The 18052-nt window shown below is 36.2% G+C and overlaps 1 protein-coding gene across 1 annotated transcript in view; it reads left to right on the top strand.

The window, feature by feature from the left end:
- ANOS1 (anosmin 1) overlaps positions 1 to 8657 on the top strand; it is a 144165-nt gene extending 135508 nt beyond the window's left edge. The window contains exons 13-14 of the mRNA XM_065677478.1: positions 2114 to 2255; positions 2932 to 8657. Of these exons, the coding sequence (XP_065533550.1) occupies positions 2114 to 2255; positions 2932 to 2990 (201 nt within the window). The 3' untranslated portion in view covers positions 2991 to 8657. The remainder of the gene's footprint in view (positions 1 to 2113; positions 2256 to 2931) is intronic.
- Positions 8658 to 18052: the final 9395 nt, after the last annotated feature.

Genomic DNA, 18052 nt, shown 5'->3' on the forward strand with positions numbered 1-18052 from the left:
TAATTCCTAGCAGACCGACCTAGGGCTATAGGGCACCCATGTTTCAAAGCCCATTGTTCTGCAGGAGAGCAACAAAGCAGACCATGGATTCCTTGGAACTATGGAGCACACTGCAGCCACTTAACACAATAATAGGCAAAGTTAAAGACCATGAGATGTTGATTTGCACATTGGGTTTCATCTTTTTTCTTATGAGCAGGCATATGTTTTATTCAGCAACTGGTTAACTTGCAGAAAAATGACTTGAGTTGAAATAGTATCTTCTGCCTCTCAAAAACCACCAGGACATAGGGTATTTTATGGTGAGGATCATTCACTCATTCTCTTTGATAGCCTCTGATTGATGAAAGTTTAATATTTGCACAACCAGGGCTGAAACGCACATGTCCCATCTGCCAGAGGAGCACCTGAATGAGCAGGGTGAGTGTATGAATGTGATGTATGCGCTCCTCTTTCTCTCTCTTCCACCTCATTCAGCAACAGCAAATTACTAGTTATTCCCACAGCTCACTTAGATTCGCTGCACAGCCAACCAGAAGAACGTGCCTTTCAATTTTCTGGCCAGCTCAGCCTGGATGGTTGTAGGAGCACGCCTTGCTCACACTGTCCAGCATCACTGCCCTGTTGTCTGCTTCCTGGGACTGGGCCTTTCCAGCTTGCAATAAGATCAATCAGAACTTTTAATTCCTTAATACCTGTTAGTCTTTAGCCAGATGTGTTCCCATTTAGGAGTGGGGTTTTTTTTAAATTTACTCTGAAATTATTTTCTAAAATCACACAACGGTTTGGATTGGAAGAGACCCTGAACCTCACCTGGAGTATTGTGTGCAGTTCTGGTGTCCTCAACATAAAAAGGACATGGAACTGCTGGAACAAGTCCAGAGGACGGCCACAAGGATGATCAGGGGACTGGAGCACCTCCTGTATGAAGACAGGCGGAGGAAGTTGGGGCTGTTCAGCCTGGAGAAGGGAAGGCTGCGTGGGGACCTAATAGCAGCCTTCCAGTATCTGAAGGGGGCCTATAGGGATGCTGGGGAGGGACTCTTCGTCAGGGACTGTAGTGACAGGACAAAGGGTTAAAACTTAAACAAGGGAACTTTAGATTGGATATAAGGAGGAAGTTCTTTCCTGTTAGGGTGGTGAGGAACTGGAATCGGTTGCCCAGGGAGGTTGTGAGTGCTCCATCCCTGGCGGTGTTCAAGGCCAGGTTGGATGAAGCCTTGTGTGGGATGGTTTAGTGTGAGGTGTCCCTGCCCATGGCAGGCGGGTTGGAACTAGGTGATCTTGAGGTCCTTTCCAACCCTAACTACTCTATGATTCTATAAAGCTCATCCAGTTCCAAACCCCCTGCCATGGGTAGGGATACATTCCACTAGACCAGGTTGCTCAAAGCCCCTTCCAACCTGGTACTGAACAATGCCAGGGATGGGGCAGCTACAGCTTCTCTGGGCAACCTGTGCCAGTATCTCACCATCTTCATAGTAGAGAATCTCATCCTAATATCTAATCTGAATCTTCCCACTTTCAGCTGAAAAGTGCTTATTTTGCACAAAAGTGACCACAAAAAATGCGGAGCACTGAAAAGTGAGTCCATCATGCCAGAAATGGGATTAAGAACAGAAGGCAAATTCTTATGGTGTAATTAGAACAAACCTGAAATCACACTTACTTTCGCTAGCTGCAGCAAGGGCCCTAGGCCTGCCATTAATTAATTTACCAATTAGTAGAACTCCCAAGCAGATCCAACATAAAACAAATTTATATAATGAAGATGTTTGTTAAAAAGAATGATTAGGAAGTTACTTTTTTTTTTTCTTTTTTCCTGATGAGCATCCACTTTCCAGAACACAGGGAACAATTTGGACCTCATACACATGCAACCATAATATTGTGGTAAAAAAAGTCTGCTCAAAGAGAATGTCAGGCAAAAAATTCAGAACAAATCCTCTCAATGGAGTGATGTATACATTAAATCCTTTTAACGTATTTCTAAGAAAATGATTTGTCAGTACTGAGAGTGATAGAACCTGTTTAAACAACTGATTTATGTGAGTAGAGCAACTGTGTTGTATTTTTAGATACTTTAAGGATTAAAGCAATTTATTTATTTTAGGATCATTATGTACTTACTGTGCCCAATCTGAGGCCATCGATGCTGTACCGCTTGGAAGTCCAAGTGCTGACAACCGGTGGGGAAGGGCCAGCTACAATAAAATCATTTCGAACACCTGACCTTCCTCTATTTTCACCCCACAGTAAGTTCTACACCGTTTTGACGTGTTGTTGTATGTTACAAAACTTCAGTCCTCCACATGTAAACATTTTGCTTAAGCCTCAGAGTCTTTATTGATGTCAGCAGCATTCCATAAACTGAAGATGTGTGAAAATACGGGGTTCCCCCCACCATCCCAAGCGATGATGGAAGCACATGCAATCTTTCACTCCATTTCTGTGGTCTGATATTTGCCATTCATTCCTCCACAGCTCTTTGGCTTATGCCTGTAGTACTTGGGGTTCAGAGTTGGTCTGTCCTTCAAGTACTAGCTAGGCCTGGGATTCCTCAGCTTTCAAGATTAAATTTTGCTGGGTGCGTTCAGTCCAGCATGGCTAAAGCCTGATCATATTTATAAAGCAGTTCAAACCTCTTAATGGCCATTTTCAGCACTTTGTGTATTTCTGAAAAGTACAGCCCAGTGTGATAAAGCAAAGTAAAAAATATAATGAACTAGTCCAGGATTCTTGAATGTTTTTGTCTTTTCACAGTCTCAATAAAGTTGTCTGCACTGAACATGCACATAGTTGTCAACACAAGCTGTTCACTTATAAAGGATTGCCAGCTGAAGGCCTCACAAAGCCTATTTAGTACTGCTAAATGTTGGTATTACATATTCAGGGTCTGATACATGAATATTTGCCTATTCTTTTATTTAGGATTTCGTCTGAAGCAACATCATCCACATCACTACAAGCCACCCCCCGAGAAATATTAGACTGTTTCAGATGATTATATGAATAAGAGAAAAAAATGGCTCCCAGATGAAGGCTGGGAAAAGGCACATCTGTAGAAGCAATGAAACCGGTTTTCCAGTGGAAGTTACCATCCTGTACGATCTGTATCTACTTCTCTGTAGTTTAGCCATGAAGAATTGTAGTTGCACCAAGACCAGGATAAAGCATACAGCAAGTATCATTTAATTACCACCACTATTCCACAAAATGAAGATTACATACAACTCAACACCTGTGAGAAAATCAGAAGTTTGTTCATTATAATGAACATTTTTTTGTCTTTCTGTGTTTAAAGTAGATTGAAATGGTGCAGCATATACAGCTTTTTCTCTTAGTGACTTCAACATTAACATTTGCAAGGTTGTCCTGTGATGTATACATACTTCTGAACACTGGAGGCCATATTCTCATCAGCATATTTAAATTATCTATTTTACTTAAAGCTTTGCCTGTCACCAATTTAAGTACTAGTGTATTTTGCTATCAAAGAAGATCTCCGTAAGTCTGAAATAAGAACATAAGTAAAATAAATACCAGTAGCAGAAACCCTAAAATAGCCAGTAATTGGTAATTGCAGTAACACCACAGAGGAGGAGGATGATACATTTGTATCACCTATAGTAATGTTCTGATGTGTAGATCTTCCATTAACGTAGTTAATAGCTAAAATATATACAGGGTAGATGTACCATTGTAAAGAAACAAATGTCAATTGATAGAATTGTTGAAAATTAATGGCGATTAATACAATTAATTGATAGGTCCTACTTTTGAAATCCCATTTATAATTTTTTTATATGATATTTCAAGATGAATAGTTAACGTTAACATTTTAGAAACTGAAATTCTGAGGCACATTTATTATTAAAGTAGCTGCAGAGCTACTTTTTGGCTTTGGCTTTTGATGCGCATATTTCTTTTCCCATGGATCTTTTGAACAGAAGTATGGATGTATTGGATCTATTCTGCTGTTCTGCTTACAGAAAGAATTATGTGACAATATTCTGGCATCTGGAAAACATTAGTTTATAGTTTATTTGAATGCATTTTTCAAATTTAGATGGAAGGGTGCCCTTTTTAACCATAAGGGAATTCATATTGCCTTATTGTGCAATATAAACTGTCTAAGATAATTTGCCACACAGAGAGACATACTTCAATGGTAAACATAAACTGCTTAGATTTATTATTGAGAGGATGGAAAGTATCTACCAATAAATGTTCATACAGATACTTATAATCAGCTTCTTATGTTCAAGATGTTCAATGTGCTCCTGCATTCTTTGGCAACATTTCCATTGTTTCCCGTATCATCATATGAGGATAAAATACTTCAAACACGGGGGAGTCAAACTGGCCACTTTTTCTACCAGCAGATGCTGCAGACTCACCTATACTTCATATTTGCCTGAGATTTTCAATGTGAGGAACTCAGCCTTTAGTGGTAAATATATTTTCCTTCTTTTGGTAGTGTTTTGTGGAAAGCAAATACGAAAAAAATAAATATATATCTGAAATTGTAGATCAGAGTTATGTTTATCATAGTAGAGTGTTCACAAAATACTCAAATACAGTTCGTCTATACTCAAGTTTGTAGCTTTTAGTTTCGTGTGGGTTAATAACACAGGGGTGAAGGAAGCTGAGTTAATTTGTGCTTATTCCAGTTTTCCTACATTTCTGCCTTTGATTTTAAAGGGCTTCTTTTCCCCATCCATTCTCTTTCTACTTCAGTTGTTGTCTTTTTTGATATGCACTCAGTGACCAAGAACTTTTCCAGACATTTTCTATTGCTACATGTTACTGACTTTTAACAGTAGTTTTAAAAATGTTAAAGGCTATGGTACGTATAATTCCTTCCTCTATCATTCTGTCATCTCCCCTTTTCCAAAATACATTAGGAAATAAAAGGGTGAACTCTTCTTCATAAAATCTGTCGTATAAAGGTTTATTTTAAATTTTGGCAGAAAGCCAGATTCTCAGAGTTTTTTTGTCAGGATGGAAATGTTTTTTGTCTACAAATTTTTACGAAGAAAACACAATTTGAATGGGACTGGTATGCAGCACTTCAACACTTAAATTGCACAGGGCATAGATAAGGCTAGAAGTTTGATGATGTATGATGTTTGCTGAGAGCAGGAGTCAGTGGGATCAGGGAAAATAATTACCTCAGGCTTCTCTGAAAAATTCTGTCCAAAGCTTTCAATCACAGTCTATTCTAGTTATGCTGGAACAAATCTGCAGTGACTTGATTAATGTTAATGAAATTATGTTTCATTCATAGTGACATTGTAAAGCATAGAACATGGTTGTTCATCTTTATTACAATGATACCAGATCTGTCTTGGAGGTAAACTGGAAGTTAGCAGCCCTGAATGATCATACCCGTAGTCTTGATTGCTGAGGGGAAGACTCATGCTGAAATGAGTCAGAAGAGTTACTGTTTGCTGATGCCAGTCTCATGAAGCCTTCAGCTTCTAAAAGTAACAATATATTTCTGAAGAGCATGGTGTGGTTTTCCCTTTTAAAGTAGAATCTGGAAATTTTAAAAAATGTTGATAGAGTTGCATTGAACCAGTTTATTTTTATAGAGAGTCCACTAAGATGTAAATTATTTTTTTTCCTTTTGCAAACCAGCATATCAAGTCACCTTCCAAATCAAAAATGAAAAATACAAAGTCAACAAAGTTCATGCGTGGATGTTAAATTTCCAACTGTCAGTGATTTCCTGATTATTCTTTGAATTTAGTGGTACAGATTTGAAGTTGTTAGTGCCTAATTCATAAAGCCTTGTTTGCTGAATTTTACAGGGTATCGTCCTAATTTACTAGCCTAAGTCATTAAACATTTAATTCGGCAATAGAGTTGTAATTGCTATTTGATTCACTAGTTGAAGATTTATTTTCTCTAATGATATTGTGTAATACAGAGTTAATATAGATACTGGGTCAGTTCTAGGTACTCTGCACCTTTACACTGATGTATTATTTGCTATCTACGATTCTGGTTAATATGTCTCTTGACTTCAGGATGCATTTTATCTTTATTTCTTAAAGCAGAATTATAAGAGTATGCTATTTTTGCTACCTGCTTTTTGAAGTGGATTTTTTTTGTTGTTGTTGATCAGTGAATTTTTTTTAATAAGATAATAGTTTATTCTTTGTTTTTTCACCAGCTTTGAGTTGTTTATAGAGCAGGAGAAAATCAAATAAGACAAAGCTTGTTCTGTATGTATTTCTATGTGTATAATCTTGAATATTCATTAAGAATATAGCACATAGACAATAAACAAGAGGTCTGACTTCTGGAATGCTGAACATCCTCGACTTCATGGCTTCAGAAAGAGCTGAGGACATTATGTGGCAATGCTAACATTGACATTAATGTTTGACATGGTCACACAGACAGATAAAGAAATACTCATTGCTAATCTGAATGAGAATTTTATAATTCAGATTAGCAGAACTGCATAGAATCTTTAATACTAAGTCAATTTATTCCCCAGTGCTTTCATCTCCATGCTCCCAAGTGGAGCCAGGGAATTTCAGATAAGCAGGCCCTGATTTAGGAAGGTGTGCAGAAGAGGAAACTTTCATATATATAAAAGAAGTCAGTGGGATCGAAGTAAACCTGTGCAGTTAAGAATGAGCTTTAGCAATGCCTTGAATAAAGCACAAATGTCAAAATTTGCTTGAATGCTGTCTTAAATCAGGGCCTTACAGAGCAAAGCGTGAGACCCAGAGAGTTCTAAATTCTGTGTACAACACCACGAAACATTTTACTTTTGTCTTGTGTATATGTAAATGTCGTGATATTGACTTATTTATTAATTCATTTTCTCATATTATGTGCCAAGTATATTCCTACCCTTTTGAGCAGCACCTGTGAATTTCGATTACTAAAAATAATGTTATGCAAACTTGCGCATTGTAACCAGGAATATGATGCTAATAAGCTGTTGCATGTAGTTTAAAATAATTAAGAAAACCCTTTATTTAAAAAAAATGTAAATGAATACCTGCGGATGTTGATGATTATGTATAGTTTTGCATGCCAAAACTCATTGTTCAGTTGTGGGCATGAAATGTAATGACTGTATTACCTCTGCTGAATATATTAGTAAGGTACAATTTACAAAGTAATTAACAGAGCTCTATATGTAAAATTTTTCCTTCTGACTTAATTATATTGTACTAGAGATAACAGAACTGCTTCTCTGTTACCCAAATTGGCTGTAGAAATTATGATCCTATAGCACTCATTTAAAGTCAGTATTTATTTATGTATGTAATACAGAAAGATTGGTCTTACGTGTTTGTCTGTTGTTTAGAAAAAAAAAATACACTTGTAAAAACATTTGTAAAAAAAATGTAAATAGAGTCTGATTTCTTTTACTTACTATTTTCATGTTTCAAATTTGTACATACTACTTTAGGTAATAAACTATCCTGCATCGAAATCTTGCTACATTATCTCCTTCATGCAGAATTTATAGTTTTGTTTTTCTTAAGTTCAAGATGTAGAATCATCTAAGGAAAATCACCGTCACGCCAGGTACCCTTGCTACATCTGTATTTCATTGCTTATGAAGTCATACCACTTTATCCTCCATTTACTACAGCATTTTGTTTTCTTTGCAGAAAGATCAGAATAGCCTGAAAATGAATTTCGGTATCATTAGAGTGCTTTACTTCAAGCAGTCCTTGAAGTAGAAAATCAGACTAAAGAACTTTCCATCCCATTCTCTGTTTTAATAGAACGGTTCACCGTCAAGACTTGTTCACCCTTTGTAATACTAACTTAAAATAATTCAGATACTGCTGGGTCTGTGTCAGTGGCCCGATCCTGCAATTTCAAGATTTTCATGATTGAAACTCATAGGTAAATCTATGTATACACCATATTTGGAGTATTTTCTATTTTAAAGTGCAGTTTCCCATGATTGAAATTTTATATTTTTTAACGGATATATCTATCTGTCTTAGTACAAACATTTAACTGTTTCAAATTGTCAGATATGTGCTGTCATTCTCAGATGCAATATCTTTAGTTTGGGGATACACCTTGGACTTACTCTTGACATACCTAATAAGCATTTAGATTTTGTTAACTTGAACATAAACTTCACAATTTCCTGATATTGCTTTCTCATTAGAATAACTGCTTGAATTTTTGGGTTTGATTTTCTTTTCACATAGATGGATAATCTTTAGAAAAACCCATATAGTTGAATTTCTGTGAGAGTTTGACTTTTTAATTATATTTGTCATTTAGATTCAGTAAGTCCAGACAAGAATAATGTGTCACTGTAGGCAGATATGTTGTCATAATAAATACATAGTTCAAGTATTCTACATACTTTAATTCAAAATAGCTATTCTTCTTTTTCTCCATGACTTCAAGTAAATGTTTTATTCAACACTGAATTAAAAGAGATGTTGCCTGGATGATGTGAATTATATGAAATAAAGCAAATTTGCTAAATATTGAACAGTATTGATAATTTTGGTTTTCCATTTTATTGTTTATGCTTCTGTACAACTTGGCTTTTGTGCATCTCAAAAATAGTGGAATAAATACAATGAAAGCTTTCTACAGTACGAAAAAAAAAAATCCCCATTTCTGTGCTTCTGTTTTCTTATTGCCAGTGTTGCATTGTCCTTGTATGGATATATGCCAGTCTCCTTGAGGAAGGCCTTGGGCCCAAACACTGACTGTTAGCCTGTGAGTGGCAATGCAGCACCTGTGAGGATAAAGAAACCACCAGGGAGAGCACTGAGAATGTAATCTTTGAAATAGAGCCAATATGTAAAACTCCTACTGATTTGAAGGGGATGCAGTTCAGCAGAAGGAAATTCCTGTGGCCCCTTTGGATTATGCTTAATACCCTTCCTGCTTCTACTGAAGGTGCTGGCAGGAACATAGATTAATATTTTATACATGCCTTGTTATAAGCATCTACTGACAGTGCCACGTGGCACAGAAACTAAAGAATTATGAATGTGTTCTGTACCCAGTTCCTTACCTGTGGTGGTGGTTTACTCTTGTTAATAACAAACTACATTCCAGAGGTCTGTTACTTCTCAGTGGAAGATCAACTTTGGAAATAGTGGGTTGTCATTTTTCAGCTAGGCAAATATGCTACACACAAATATCCCTTTATATTCTTGTGCAAATATACTTGTACACCAAACAGAGCTTGCTTGTCTTTTTTTCACAAGCTGCCCAGTAATATGTATGTGTATTAAGTTAAAAATTGCCAATATTTAAAAATAATTCTGGATTTGCTGATTAGTACTGATTAGCCAAGACATTTTTCATATTTTCATAATTTTATTTAGAAAATGATGCCTGATTTAAATGGCTTAAGCTGCATAATTATTGGTAGATGCACAGTGATAGGCTGTAATTTCCACACTGTCATTTCGATGTAGGTGAAAGATAGCGGGGCAGACTGGGGACGGAAGAGCATAGGTGATATAAAAAGAAGCTAATCATGATGTATTTATTTTTTGCATACACTCAATTTCCAGTATTAGGAGTTCTCTGAAAACATTCAAAATACTATTTTAAAATTATTTTCTGATACGTGCTGCAATACTTAATTGAAAAAGAAATATTTCAGACTCGGTGAACATACTTCCAAACCAAAATCAATTAGACTGTAACTCATAAAAAAGAATATACAAGAAAAAATAAGCTGGTGGATGCTGATAGGTTTCTCAGAGGACTTAAGGACAACTGTTCTTTTTGCTTGGTGTTTATTGAATCATGCTGAGGACAGAGAAGATCCATATGCAGTTTTCTTGCTTTGAGTGAAATACTTATCACAAAGAATCCCATTTAATTGGCTGAAGGAATTTCATGCATGGCTGATGTACAGTGGCTTAACACTGTAGTGATGCATTAGTGGATGAACCCTGTGCTTTTTAATTTATCTGAAGATTGTGTTAATTTGTGTCCTCTTGCCTGAACTTCAGTGTTTTTTGTTCTATAAAGGATCACTGTCCATTGCTTTTTTGTGTGTTCACTGTGAGAACTCATTTGTCAATCTTAGTCATACATGATACACTCAAAGCATGTTTCTCTTCACTGCTCATTACTATAAAGATTTAGTTTTAAGATACCTTTCTAATAAAAAATAAAGCCATTAAGATAATATATATATATTCATGTGTTTAGAGGTGATTTCATTAAAGGGCTTCTTTTCAACAAAGTAATAAAGTATATCTGCAGTTGTATCTGATTCAAATTATTATGTATGTAATATAGTTTTGGAGAATAGGAAATCTTACTGTCTTTTTATACAGCAGCCATGCTAGCCACAGGAAATTGTAGCAAGCACACAGAAGCTTATTAAACTGATGATAGATATCTCTCGTATTTGCAGCTTGATAAATGCTGCTAAAACAAATTATGTTCAGTTTAGCTAAACACAACACTTAGACTGAGAAAAACTGGTCCTAATTCATCTCCAAGAAAGGAGGTATGGATGAATATCAGAAATCTGTAGAGAGGTGTAGCAGGAAAAATACAAATTTCTGTACCTGAATAATATCAAACAGCACAAAACTGACACAGCTTAAATTACCTGTGTGTTTTTTCCCAACCTCATAGATAATATTCAATACTATCCTAAGATGATCCCACATTTATTTTGTAGGCAATTTGTAACTTTTGTAAGTAACTCTATAAAATACATGCAACCCAAAACAGGAAATTAATCATTTTATTTCGTAAAATTTCATTAAAAATAATATTCACTATACATCATTCTCGAAATCATAGAATCATAGAATGGTTTGGGTTGGAAGAGACCTTGAAGATCACCTAGTTCTAAACCCCCTGCCATGGGCTGGAAGACCTTCCACTAGACCAGGTGGCTCAAAGCCCCACCCAACCTGGCCTTGAGCACTGCCAGGGATGGGGCAACCACTTCTCTGGGCAGTCTGATCCAGTGTCTTAGCACCTTCACAGTGAAGATTTTTTTCATTATATCTAATCTAAATCCTCTCTTTCAGTTTAAAGCCATTACTCCTCATCCTATCAGTTCATGACCTTGGAAAAAGTCACTTTCAGCAGAAAAGCACCTACCATAATGAGGTGCTGAGCTGCCAAACGGAGCTGCACTGGGTGTTAGTCAAAAGGAAAGAATTTTCCTCCTAAAAGTAGGGGTTTAGCTCACTGAGAGGCTCATCACACAGTTGAAATCCAGAGCCTTACATGCTCAGTCCTTCTGGCAAGGTATTAGGTGCCAAGCAAAAGTTTTTCTCTCTTTGTGTAAGTTCTGCAATAGACAGAGCAGTGATAGTCAAACATTAAAAACAAGAGGCAATTTGCATTCAGGAGAACACATGCTAGTTCCTGAACTGTCCTACCTGTGCGGAAACTGTGACATTTCTGCATAATCATCAGTTTCCAGTTTTGCCTATTGAACCATTTAGTTTCTGATGAAGGAAAGGGGTACTGCTCTGGCTTTAGCAACAATGACTGAAATATTTGGAAGCTTAGACTTCTTAAATCAATAAGTTTTCTTTATATCCAAAAGTCTAAATGCATAACTTACTGCATTACAACTGAAAGAAAGTCATTCCCAGGAACTGTGAAGCATGTGTTAAAATAAATTTGAATGTAGAAATATTGAAATACTTATAGATCAAATAAGTACTTATCCATGAAGTAAATGTTTCTCTTCCTCTTCAGATAGTTCATAATGACTCGGTAAAAATATCACTCTTTAAATGAACCCACAGGCACTGATAAGAAAATAAAACTTAACGGAATTTCTTAGGAACTTGTGAAGGAGAGAATAAAGATCTCAAGTATAGCCCACCAGAGGTTTGGTGGCAAAATAAAAGGATGCCAGATGCGGGTACTGATCTCCCTGAATATCTCTTTGCTGTGCATCTTGGCTGCTCAGCAGTTTCAGGTATAGTGAGTCTGCCAGCAAATTCAATAGCTGTGGAGCCAGCATGCTGTAAAGAACAACAGAAAAATCTTCTGGTCTCTAACACACTACTATCATTATCCTAGTAAACTTTCCCATGGTAGGAAAATACTTTGCTTTCCCTTAAATTAAAAGATCCATGACTTGAAAAATAGATAATTTAATAAGACACTGTGGCAAAAAAAACATTAAAAAAAAAAGGACAAGAAAAAAGATTTTAATGAGGTGAAGAATGAAAAAATATTAATAAATATGATTCAAAATCCTTGTTTTTCTCTTAAATATTTTTCTTAGAAATAGAACAATATAAGAAATGAGGTTACTCAATCAGAAACTGCTGAAGAGAGCGTTTCTGTAAATTCTACAGCATCAATATGTGTAATGTGCTTCTAATCTGTCATAGGAATAAAAAACCCCCACAATGTTGGAAAGCCTTTAGCTGCAACATTTCAGTGAGGCTGGACATCTTGGAATGCTTTATTTAGTTATTAACATCATATTACTAGTGAGGCTGGACATCTTGGAATGCTTTATTTAGTTATTAACATCATATTACTCTTAAAACATGTTAATGACGTTAGAAAAAAATATGTATGTCTTAGCTAAGTAATGACTAGATTCAGCACTATAAGGACACACCACACTGTCAGTTTATTAATGACTGCTACTTTGTTTTTTGCCATGTTCTTTAGCTGTATGAGCCACAAGAATGGCAAAAATGCATAAACAAAAGGCATGAAATAAGGTCTTTTGTTTCAGTAAACTCTACACTGATTTTAGGCCATTATTGCTAAATTTAGGCCAAGCTTTTTCCAATTGCTTTTAATCTTCTCAATTACTGTGATTTAGTTAAGCATTTTAGTGTTTGGAATCTCATTAATACTGAGTTTGTCTAATGTGCATGCCTTCCCTGTGTTGCTAAGGTAGACTTTGCACTGAACAAGGCAACTGATATGTCCTCAGGGCTATTGAGCACTATCTCCAACTGCTCCAGCTGGTTCCAGGGATCATCTCTTGTAAAGTCACTTTACAAATCAGTCACCTCTGCCCTTAAATCCATTTCAAATTTAATAGTAGTACTGCTGGATTTGAGATTGACAAACCTAACCTGCTCATCATGTTTGACTTTGAAAACAGATCCTAGATTACATGAAGCACTTACTCTTCATCAGGTAATTTTTGTAGTTCTTTCTTTTTAACAGGCAATCCTTCTGACTCTTCCTTTACACATCTTGGATATAGTTCTGTTGTCTGAGCCTCTCTCCTTTCTGTTGTCTTCTCCATTGTCCCTAACAGCCATAATGCTGCCACAGGAAATACACTCTTCTAAAAAGCATTTTTACAGAATTTCTTGTTTCTCTAGGGAATTTGCCTTTGCTTTTTCTTGACCACCAGCCCCCTACTTTTTCATTTGATATCTTGAATTTTGCCTGAGTTGGACTGTGGTGCTTCTCCATCACTGATTTAAGAGGAAATTATTAACTGCAATTATTATGCAATTATTAACTGCAAAATGGGGGGAGGGGGAGTATTATTTTAAATTCCAATTACCAAACACTCTGTAATGTATTCCTCAGTTTCAAAACTGAAACTTGTTTATATGTCAACTTCACAAAGTTTTTGTCTTATCCTAATCACTATTTTGTGGCAAAAGACCTGCCTGAGTAAAATATACATTTTAGGGTGCTTACTTTTTTAAAGAACATCATCACCATTACTTTTTATAGAGGTCATCTACCAATACTGTTGCATTTCTCATTGCATACATTATGAGAAACATGTGCTTCACAGCTTTGTGTGAAGTTTCCTTTTCCCAATATTTTGTGCCTTATACTTTCCTCTCAGCTGATTCAATGACTGAAAAATCTTTTAGAAAGATAGATTGCAGCTGCTCGGCTTTCTTATTAGTCTTTTTCAAAATAAGTCTATTTCTACCATAAAGGATCTAAAATGAGGGGGAAAAAAGTAAGTGTTTATAATGATAAGAATTTTTCCCACCCCGCACTATTTGCACCATAGAATGTTTATACTTTTGGCTTTATTTCAGAGATTTTCCCTAAAATTCTCTTATCCATCCTTGCCTCCTTCCTTGTTATAAATTTAAAGAAAGGGAAGGATGTATCCTCACCACAGCTAATAATTATGTCACTAAAAGATTTATTTTATATTCTATTAGGTAACCCTTAAAATGTTTCAGAGTATGACTGTCCACGGCACTGCACTCTGTAAGTATAAATTCATTCCACTGTAAACTTGCACTGTTTACAAAAGTATATTTCAGGAAGTATTTCAAGAATGCAGTCAGACATTTAGCTAAGGCAAGAGCTTATTACTAAAGACATTAATCTTCTCTTCAACCACTTACCCCTAAGGACAGATGATTTTCTATTCTTTTATTCTATTGTTCTTTTAATTGTGGCTGACAAAATAACCGAGTGGCAAAACTCATATATGCTTGAAAAAACATAGTCTTCTCTAAAGAGAAAAAATATGTGGTTTGGTTTTATTTTAATTTACATTCTGTTTTCTTGTCAGTCAGGACTTATATTTTTGATCTTTTCTCTGTAAACAGGAAAGTTGTAATTTTACAAGAGTAACAGTAACGGAAGAGGAGAGGTCGGAAAAGAAGGATGTGAAACTCTCCTGAAGAACTTAAAGGATTAGGTTGAATGAAAAACCAAGTAACCCCACTTTTTTGACATGATTATAAGATTTGTCAATGATAGTGGTGATGGGAGTGACAGTGGGGCCCATCTGTTGACAAGACTTGACATTCTGAGGGGCATGCTGCCACTGAGGAACCTAAATCCTTGGTGTTACTGAAACATTGGTGAGGCTCTTCCAACCCTCTGAATACCACCTCATATTTATGTTCCACATGGGTGTTACTAACACTACTGGGAATAAGTTTACACAGATTAAAAGCTACTGTAAGGCTCTGGGAATGGGGAGGTGAAGGGGTCAGGAGCTCAGGTGGCTTTTTTGTCAATTCTGCTGATCAAAGGTCAAAGCTTAGTGACAGATGCGACATGGAGATAAATATGTGAGTGAGCAGATGGTGCTGCCAGTAGAACGTCAGCTGCCTTGACCATGGAGCAGTGTTCCGTAGACCTTATGGCACAAGGAAGAACTATACCTCTCCCACACCAATTTACTGATGTGTTGAGACAGGTTCACAAAACCCACCAGATCAGTATGAACTATTCTGCCCTTAGCAAAACTCTAAATATTGTCATTAAAAGAAATATTTGCCATAAGGTTAGAGGAGAGACAAAAAGAAGAATGGTGGGTTAGTCCACCAAACATATTAGATAACGTAGTGATTAAGTAGGAGGAACTGGATGCTTTATTACATGGCCAACATGCTGCTGTAAATGACATTTGGTTGGTTAAAAACTTGACAGATGATTCATGACATAGAATCCTAGAATCATAGATCAAGCTAGGTTGGAAAAGACCTTCAAGATCATCTAGTACAAACTTTATCCCAGGACTACCAAGTCCAGCACTAAACCATGTTACTAAGGGCCTTGTCTGCATGTTTTTTGAACACTTCCAGGGAAGATGATTCTATCACTTCCTTGGGAAGCCTATTCTAACACCCTCACAATTAAGAAATTTTTCCTGATAAAACCTCCCCTCATGCAGCATGTGTCACAGCATTTATATTGAAGCATATAGCTTGTTCAGAAAAGACAATCAGGAGACTAATGAAGAAGGCAAGAAAATATTCTTAAATATGAAAGGTGCTTTCACCTGCTTTGAGATCCAGATTACAGAGAAGTATATATTTCCTGCAAGTGTTCAGAGCCCTCTTCATACTGCTTGGAATTAAAGGAGAAAGAAGGTGTACACTATCGTGGTGATGGTCCTGAAGATGGAAATCAGAATAGTTCAAGCATAAGACTTGGTAGCAATATTGTAATTACTTGGTAGTCACTTGTCACTACTCAATCATAATCTATGGAGGGAATGCAGCAAGACATGGAGGTAGAAACTCATCTGACTAAGGGTAGACTCCTAGAGAGAGGACTCTGCATCTGTACTGGCTCCTGTATCTTCTACAAGAATCTGTATCTTATCTCATATCTTATGAGAGGGATGTCATAAAGAAACTGGATGTTACAGAGAAACTGTTAGGGAAGCAATACCAAGCTGTACGTGCAACTTAACTAACTTGCAAGGTATTGATGCCATATATCAGAAAGCATACTGCCTGTTGGCAGTTCAATAAAGATGCAAATGGGAAAAAAGTACATAAGCAGAAGTATTAAGGTGGTTCACCTAGCAAAGGACTAAAAACATTAATAAATAACAAGGCCCAACCTGTGAAAATGGAAAAGAATATATAGGCAACAAAATAATCAACAATATGTATTTGTACAGATCAAACTGTATCAGTAGCAAGATTTCTTCATATAAAATACAACAAGCCTTCAAGGTAGAAGAGAAGAACGTTTCTGCATATCTTATTTTAGCAGAGCTTTTGGCTTTGTCTTCTACTTTTAGGATCAAATTTGAAAAATGTTATTCAGATGAAAGTGTTACAGTATATGCAAATTTTGTTTCAAAAAATGTTTAAAGAGTAATTACTACCGGCACATGCCAATTTTGAAGAATGCAGTCTACTATGGGAAGTCTTGTCCAGGATTATGTGCTGTTTTCATCGGTATTTGGGAGGATGAAATAGGGAGCTCTCATTAAATTTGCAGACTTGATAAAGGAAGTACATCTCAAAGAAAGATTAGAATTTAAAGACACCTCACGTTCATGGTATGCTCTATTTTAGAACACTAGCTATAATAACGGTAAGCAAAAAGTACTTTGCTGGAGCTAGAATAATCTGCTGGACACTGCAGGTTGGGGAACAATTAGCTGAGTAGTCATCTTATAGACAAGAATTCATTGGTTAAAGAAAACTTGTCCATAAGCCAACAATATTGTACTGTTGCAAAAGTAAATAAGGCAAACTATACTGAATTATTTAAACAGAAATGTGACACTGGAAATTAAAAAAAATAAATAAATTAAATATCATTCTACTTGGCATTACTACAGCTTCTGTGGGAGTATTATTCTGAGAACGAAGCTCACTTTAACAAAGACTGTAGAAAAATTACAGAGCAAAAGGAATAATCAGAGTTCAGAAAACATGGTTCATGATAAAAGAATAAAGGACTTCTAGAATATGGTAATATAGAGAATAGAAAGTGCAAAGAAATGTTACTTCCAACTAAGTAGAAATGTGCTGCTTTGAGATTCAGGATGAAAACTATCTGATGAATGGATTCAAATGTAAATATTTGGAAAATACTTTGTATTAGTAGCAACATTGTCTGAAGAAACTTTATGTGGTTTCCAGGGCTTAAACGCCATTGAAATAAACTTCTGTCCTAAGCACAGTTAATTTTGTTTTCAGGCACATAGATGTCTAAAGGTGTCAGCCAGCTTTGAATGTGTGACAACCAGGCTCTTACTTCAATCCTGAACAAGAAAGGCTTGTGTTCAGACAAGCTGGATATCTGAGTAGGTGCAGCACACATGGTGTGGACAGTGAGAAAATACCTAAGCTGTGCCACAAGGTACCTGGAGCTCAAGTGTGCTTGTTGCCACTGGTTATCCTGGTAGAAGAACAAGATTCCATAGAAAGCTCTCTTCCTACCACCTTGTTGCTGAAGTGGTGATGTCAGAATTCATGCAAGGATCAGGTACGTGGACAGTCTCCCATCTTATGTACAATGCCCTGTAATGTTACCATGCACAAACCTTAAAAAAGAATAAACAAATATTTCTAGATTTTTTCAGATGTTTATTAGATTTTTGGAGGTTTTACTTTTCTCTGGCAACCTTTTAAATTTATCAAGTTACTTTGTTTAATCACCATGTCTACTTCACCTAGAAGAGAAAGAGAACAGAGCTTAACACCCTGCCTTGACAGGAGATTCCCAGTTCTTCTCATTAATGCTTGTATATCTTTTCTGCAATGTTACAGTGCTTCCGTCAAGAAACTGGGAAGTTATTCTCATTGGCTCCCAAATGACTTGATAGGTAAATGGCAGGATGGAATGTACGATTTTTCAAGTTTGATGTAAAACAGTG

The sequence above is a fragment of the Lathamus discolor genome, chromosome 4 (assembly GCF_037157495.1).
Source record: "Lathamus discolor isolate bLatDis1 chromosome 4, bLatDis1.hap1, whole genome shotgun sequence".
In the NCBI taxonomy this organism is placed as follows: domain Eukaryota; kingdom Metazoa; phylum Chordata; class Aves; order Psittaciformes; family Psittacidae; genus Lathamus; species Lathamus discolor.